Source organism: Ornithorhynchus anatinus, chromosome 5 (genome assembly GCF_004115215.2).
Source record: "Ornithorhynchus anatinus isolate Pmale09 chromosome 5, mOrnAna1.pri.v4, whole genome shotgun sequence".
Lineage (NCBI taxonomy): Eukaryota > Metazoa > Chordata > Mammalia > Monotremata > Ornithorhynchidae > Ornithorhynchus > Ornithorhynchus anatinus.
The window spans coordinates 8,353,144-8,360,490 of NC_041732.1; the positions used below are offsets into that span (position 1 = coordinate 8,353,144).

General features: G+C 49.4%; 1 protein-coding gene across 1 annotated transcript in view; it reads right to left on the reverse strand.

Annotated features, from left to right (window-relative positions):
- The window catches only part of ITGA11 (integrin subunit alpha 11), a 198,807-nt gene extending 191,689 nt beyond the window's left edge, over positions 1 to 7,118 (reverse strand). The window contains exon 1 of the mRNA XM_029066654.2: positions 6,950 to 7,118. Coding sequence (XP_028922487.1) covers positions 6,950 to 6,980 — 31 coding nt within the window. The 5' untranslated portion in view covers positions 6,981 to 7,118. The remainder of the gene's footprint in view (positions 1 to 6,949) is intronic.
- Positions 7,119 to 7,347: the final 229 nt, after the last annotated feature.

The window sequence follows — 7,347 nt, forward strand, 5'->3', positions numbered from 1 at the left end:
TGTGGAGTAAAGGGGATGGGAACCAGATTTGGGGGGGGGGGGTGGCGGAGGTGTCAAGGAGAGAATTGGAGGAGAAACTTGAGACAGCTGGTGTAGACAGCTCAATCAAGGAGTTTGGAAAGGAATGGAAGGAGGGAGATGGGAAGACAACTAGAGGGAGCTGGGGGTGGTCAAGAGGGGTTTTTTTTTTAGGGTAGGGGAAACATGAACATGTTTGAAAGCAGTGGGGAAAAAGCCACTGGAGGGCAGACAGAGAAGACACGTAGAGAGACGCCCTGCCTCGAGATCCAGCATTGGCATGAGGGAGTCTGGGCTCCACACACTCCCTACCCTCCTGGCACACTGCACTAAGCACTTGGAAAGGATAGCTCCTTTCCACAAGGAGTTTTGTTTATTACACTGTCCTGAGCTCAGAAAATACCCTGAACAAATCATGCCAGGTGGCTGTGGGTCGATTTCATCTTTCATGGCAAACCCAAGAGCAAGCTTTCTTTCTCTTGGAAAATAACCCTCTGAACAGAAACTAGTCATATTTTCTAAAAGGATGGAAGTACTAGTACCAGTCCTTCTAAACTGTAAGCTCAGTGTGGGCAGGAAATGTGCCTACTCTGTTATACCGTACTCTCCCAAGGGCTTAATACACTCTGCACACAGCAAATATGCTTAATCAATATGATTTAGTGAGACAAGGACACAGCACTCTTTTCTTAGGCCTTAAAACAAAACAGGAGATGATTTTTTTTCTGTATGGAGGTATTTCCAGAAGAATCTGAAATTATATCTGTAGTTTATATTAATGTCTGTCTCCCCCTCTAGACTGTAAACTAATTGTGGGGAGGGAATGTGATTACCAACTCTGTTATATTGTACTCTCCAAAGAGCTTAGCACACTACTGTGCACACAGTAAGTGCTCAATAAATACAATTGCTTGGTTAAGGAGTCTGACCCGGAGGCAGAAGGGTCAGATGCCCTTTCCAGATCCCTTCTAGGCTGGAGGACTCCAGGGTTTTCAGTGACTCCATTCGGACAGATGGTCCTTACCCTTTGAGCAGGCTTTCAAGTTCATCGGTTAATTGAGCTGCATCAATGCCTCTCAGAGCTATGTCGCTTCAGGATGCCACCCCCACCTCTCAAAAACAACAAAAAAGCCCACCACCCTCTCCCTCTGCGAGAAAAGGGAAAACTAGTATCCCCAAAACCACAGAAACAGGGATCCATGCGGATCCCCTGCCCTGCACCAGGACCTACTCTTGTTCCTCTGCTAGAACAGCTGGAGACGGAGTCCCTCAGGCAGAGAATAATTTCTGGTATAAAATGTGCCTGCACCAAAATACTGTCTGCTAATCCAAATATTATTCACTTATTGCCAAGATGTACTTGAATCCCACCGGGTCTTCCTCCTTCCTGCTTATTCATTTTGGCCCCATCCAGCCTGAAGAGATTGTGCCAGTTGGATGCTCCAGGCTCTGCCACTTGTCTGCTGTGTGACCTTGGGTGAGTCATTTTATTTCTCTGGGCCTCAGTTACCTCTTCTGTAAAATGGGGATTTTTAAAAATGGTAATTTGATAAGTACTGACTACGAGCCAGCCACTGTTTTAAGTGCTGCAGTGGATACAAACAAATCCAGTTGGACATAGCCCATGTCCCACATGGGGCTCACAGTCTTAAGCTCAGTTTTACAGATGATGGAAACTGAGGCCCAGAGAAGTGAACTGGCTTGCCTAAGGTCATACAGCAGGCAGGCGGCTGAGATTAGAACTGTGTGACTGTGGGCAAGTCACTTCACTTCTCTGTGCCTCAGTTCCCTCATCTGTAAAATGGGGATGAAGACTGTGAGCCTCATGTGGGACAACCTGATTACCCTATATCTACCCCAGCGCTTAGAACAGTCCTCTGCACAGAGTAAGCGCTTAACAAATACCAACATCATTAGAACTCGGGTCGGCCTGACTCCCAGGCCTGTGTTGATCCATTAGGCCGTTTCTCCATACCGTGAGCCCCAAGGGAGACAGGGACTGTGTCCAACCTAATTAATTTGTATCTACCCCAGCGCTCAGGATAGTGTCTGGCACGGGGTGAGCGCTTAATACCATTTAAAAATAAACCGAGAACGAAATAAAGAGGCGGACCCTGCCCGACACGCTGAGGCCCGTCTTCTCCTCGGGCCGTTCCGCAGAGCCGCCACCAGAGGGCGCTCCCACCAACGCTATCCGGGCCTGGCGCTCGCACCGGGAAGGCTCAGCTCTGGAGCCGAGGCTACCACCGGCCGGATCCCGAGGCCCAGCCACCGTCCAGCCCAGCCCTGTGCTCGAGTAGCCCCGGAGACAGCTTTAGCTACGCGTAGCTCTCCCTTCATTCATTCCGTCATATTTCTTCAGCCCCATTTTCCAGATGAGGTACAGAGAAGTTAAGTGACCTGTCCAAAATCACTCAGCTGACAAGCGGCGGAGCCCGGATCAGAAGCCATGACCTCTGACTTCCAAGCCAGTGCTCTTTCCACTGAGCCACGCTGTTTCTCTTGCGCTTACTGTGTGCCAAGCACTGTTCTTATCTAGTGAGGGAGCCCAAAGTGATGGGTCGTAAGCAGATCCTTTGCCGGAGGTGGGAGGGGGTGGCTGGATCCCACATAGGGTGGAGGAAAAGTGGGGCGACAGGGAGAGTCGTTTTGCTACATTTCCTTGCACTAGTAACTGGAGTTACTTGTATTGATGTCTGTCTCCGCCCGCCTAGACTGTGAGCTCGGCGTGGGCAGGGATTGGCCTTCTTTATTGCTGTATTGTTCAATAGTATTTATTGAGCGCTTACTATGTGCAGAGTGGAGTCAGAGGTCATGAGTTCGAATCCCAGCTCTGCCACTTGTCAGCTGTGTGACTGTGGGCAAGTCACTTCACTTCTCTGTGCCTCAGTTCCCTCATCTGTAAAATGGGGATGAAGACTGTGAGCCCCACGTGGGACAACCTGATTCCCCTGTGTCTACCCCAGCGCTTAGAACAGTGCTCTGCACATAGTAAGCGCTTAAATACCAACATTATTATTATTATTACTACTAAGCACTGGGAAAGTCCCCCCTTTCCCTCTGCTCCTCCCCCTCTCCCTTCCCCTCAGCACTGTACTCATCCGCTCAACTGTATATATTTTCATTCCCCTATTTGTTAATGAGATGTACATCACTTTGATTCTATTTATTTGCTATTGTTTTAATGAGATGTTCATCTCCTTGATTCTATTTATTGCTATTTTTTTTGTCTGTCTGTCTCCCCCAATTAGACTGTAAGCCCGTCAAAGGGCAGGGATTGTATCTGTTACCGATTTGTACATTCCAAGTGCTTAGTACAGTGCTCTGCACATAGTAAGCGCTCAATAAATACTGTTGAATAAATACTATTGAACAATACAGCAATAAAGGCCAATCCCTGCCCACAACGAGCTCACAGTCTAGGCAGGCGGAGGCAGACATCAATACAAGTAACTCCACTTACTAGCGCAAGGAAATGTAGCAAAACGACTCTCCCTTCGCCCCACTTTTCCTCCACCCTATTTGGGATCCAGACACCCCCTCCCACCTCCGGCAAAGGATCTGCTTACGAACCATCACTTTGGGCTCCCTCACTAGATAAGTACAGTGCTTGGCACACAGTAAGTGCAAGAGAAGCAGCAAGGTTCAGTGGAAAGAGCATGGGCTTGGAAGTCAGAGGTCATGGGTTCTGATCCCGGCTCCACCACTTGTCAGCTGAGTGATTTTGGACAGGTCACTTCACTTCTCTGTGCCTCAGTTACCTCATCTGGAAAATGGGGATTAGGACTGAGTCCCACATGGGACAACCTGATCACCTTCTATCCCCCCCAACGCTTAGAACAGTGCTTTGCACATAGTAAGCGCTTAACAAATATCATTAACAAATACTATTATTATCAAATCACACGCGTTTCAGAGGCAGAGCCTGCCTGGTTCCGATAATCAGTCGGAGGAGCGGCTGTTCCGAGGCTACTGCAGCCTCATGTGAAACCCGAGGGCGGGACGAAAGGAGAGCTAAAGACATCACCACGTGCTTGGCTGGGACTCGGGGGCAGAGGGGGGAAGTGTACCTTCCCCCCGCTTTCCGTTAGCACCCCACATGATTGCTCCTTTGAGACACCCTAACCAACACCCCTGGGAGCTGCCCAGAAGCACTGACCTCCTGCACTCTTGGTGGTCCCCTCAGCCTCGGGCCGCTGTGGCCTCCTGGGTGCTCACCCTCCCTCCCACGGTCCAGTAGGAGGGGGAAAAAATAATCAGAGAAAGCGAGCTGGCACAGCCCCCACAGCCATACAAAGGTGCACATTGTGTCACCCAGGGAAAAGCCACTGGGATCTGGAGGAGGCGGAGGGGTAAAGCCTGTCAGCCCTCTTGTTTACGAGGCCTCTCTATGGCCGGTGTGGTCCCCTGGCCAGATTTTTTTTTTTTTAAATGCCGCTTACCATGTGTCAGGCACTGTTCTATGAGGTGGGGTGGACACAAGATAATCAGGTTGGACACAGATCATGTTCCACAAGGAGCTCACAGTCAATCGCCATTTTACAGATGAGGTAACAGGCCCAGAGAAGTGAAGTGACTTGCACAAGGTCACACAGCAGATAAATAGAGCTGGAACTAAAATCCATGTCCTTGATTCCCTGGCTCATGTTCTATCCAGTAGGCCATGGTGCTTCCCCTATGCCCTTTTCTGAGAAGCAGCGTGGCTTAGTGGAAAGAGCACGGGCTTGGGAATCTGAGGTTGTGGGTTCTAATCCTAGCTCTGCCATTTAGCTGTGCAACTTTGGGCAAGTCACTTAACTTCTCTGTGCCTCAGTAACCTCAACTTTATAATGGGGATTAAGACTGAGCCTCACTTGGGATAACCTGATTACTTTGTATCTACCCCAGCTTTTAGAGCAGTGCTTGGCATATAGAAAGCTCTTAAAATACCATCATTATTATTAGTTTCCCTTTCCTAGCCCAGGCTATGGTCCTGGACCTCTCCTCCTGCCCCTGGGGCCCCAGAGTGGCTGAGCAGGGAGGGGGCGATCCGCCTTCCAAACAAAATCCCAGGAGAGCCACAGTCTTGTGATTAAAATTGCCTGCACAGTCAATCCTCCCAACTCTTGGGTGTTTCAGTGATCTACAGGTTTCATGGTTGCTAGGAGAAGGTTCAGCTCCCTGTCCCCTTTCCCCCAGGCTCAGAACCCTTTGCTCCTCCCAGGAGCAATTGGGCTGATACAGACTGGAGAGACTGGTGGTTGGGCTCAGTCATATTTACCGAGCAACGACTGTGGGCATAGCACTATACTAAGCATTTGGGAGAGTGCACTACAACAGAGTTGGTAGACACATTCCCTGCTCACAAACAGCTTACAATCTAGAGAGCTGTATCTGGCCTCATACATGACTGAGGCTACTGAAGGCTTTCATCCAACCCCAACTCACTGTCCTCTAGCAATAGAAGAAGTCAGGTGGTGGGGTGGGGAAGAGAGGGGAGGAGAGAGAAAAAAGAGATGCAATATACATGGTGTTAATTGGAACTAATTAATCCCAGGCACTGGGTGCTAGACTCCAGAGGCTCAGCTGGGCACCTAGTGATGACTGTAATCAGCATATTTATGAAATCAAGCCAACTCAGCGAAAGGGAATGGCATAAAGTGATAAATGGGGGGGAGTTTTTCATTTGCCGAAAATGGAGAATGGGAATAAAAGAGTAAATGCAAAAGCAGATAAGGACAGAGGCTATAAGAAAGAAGAGTAAGACTGCCATCTGACTGTCCCTCCTTAGCTGCTCCACTACTCCCTCCCCCAGTTCTTCCAGCTCTACAACTAGCTTCTCTTCTCCCTCCTCCCCACTCTCCCCCCCCCCCCATCTTCCCATGAAAGTACATTTCCTCTTGTTCTTTTCCCTGTGGAATTATCCCTCTGGCCAGAGTCCTCCTGGCTCAAAGCCCTTCAGAGGCTCACAGATGGTGTGAGAAAAAGAGATTGTTCTATCGCACTCTCCTGAGCACTTAGTACAGTGCTCTGCACACAGTAAGCACTCAATACGATTGAGATGTTAGCCACTAAAAAGCTGCAGTCTCGCTCTGTAGACCATCAGCTTCTTGTGGGTAGGAATCATAGCTACCAACTCTACTGAATTGTACTTTCCCAAGGGCTTAATACAGTGCTTTACATATGGGAAGCACTCATACCATAGATTTTCTCCACCCCAGTGCCCTTTTGTCCTGTGCCAGGACTTGAGAGAGGAAAGCCTTGATCTCTTTGTCAGTTTTCTCTTAGGCCGGAGAGCAAAATGGAAGAGGAGGAAAGGTTTAAGTACAAAATAGGACCACAGAAGTAACTGAGGCTGCCACAGCCAGGGGTGAGGTGTTGGGGACCAAGAAACCAATCAGAGATCATCAGGGCACCCACCATTGACCTGTCTTCATTAATCCAAATAAAACAATGTAGTTCTCTCTACTGGGGCACATTATAAAATGCTGCAGTCTCCCAGATTCCCCCAAGACCAACATACATCATTCCATCCTGGAGGGTTGGTCTCAAGCCTTCTAGATGGAAGAGCAGGATTCCCCAGCTGCTCATGCCCCCCTTCCTACCCCCATACCAACACCTGAACCAGCCAAGATGGCTCAGAGCCCAAGGAGAGTATGAGACCAAGCAGCAGGAGAACACCTAATTAAAGCCCCCAGATCCACTGTCATCTGCCGGAAATTAATTACAAAGCCCAAGCCCAGGAACAGTGTTGCTCAGAACTAACCTTAATTCAATCAGTCATCTCTTTGTAGCACAAAACCTAGGTCTTGGCTCCTGTTTTAGTGGCTACTCCATTTCATTCCCTATCACCCTCAGCAACCTCATCAGCAGCCTAAGCTCAGAGCCCTCAGGGCTCTCTGCAGGTCCAAGGGGGCCAGCAGCAGGACGTCTTGGGATGAAACAAACTCACCATCCACTCCAAGGCCAACATGTTCCCCCATTACCAGGCTGTCCCAAGTCTCATCTTCAGCAAATTCTTGGTGCTCAGGAGGGAGACAAGCAAAGTAAACCAGGCTTTACTCAGTCACTCTCTTAGGCCTTATGCTTCCTCCTAGAAGGAGACAAGGAGACCCCAGCTCCCTCAGCGAGGAAGTAGAAAGGGAGGGGAGAGTCAGTGACAGAGTTAAAAACACCTCCAGAGGCTGTCTTGCTTGTGCTTTTCACCTGAGCTCTTCATTATTCCCTGCAGCTGTGAAGCCAAATTGGCCGGCAGGGCAAGCTGAGGGGCTGGAGAGGGGCTCTAGAGCCTGAGACTGGAAGAGCCAAACCCACTGTTTAGGGTCCAGGCCCTCCAGAGGAGACTGAAGC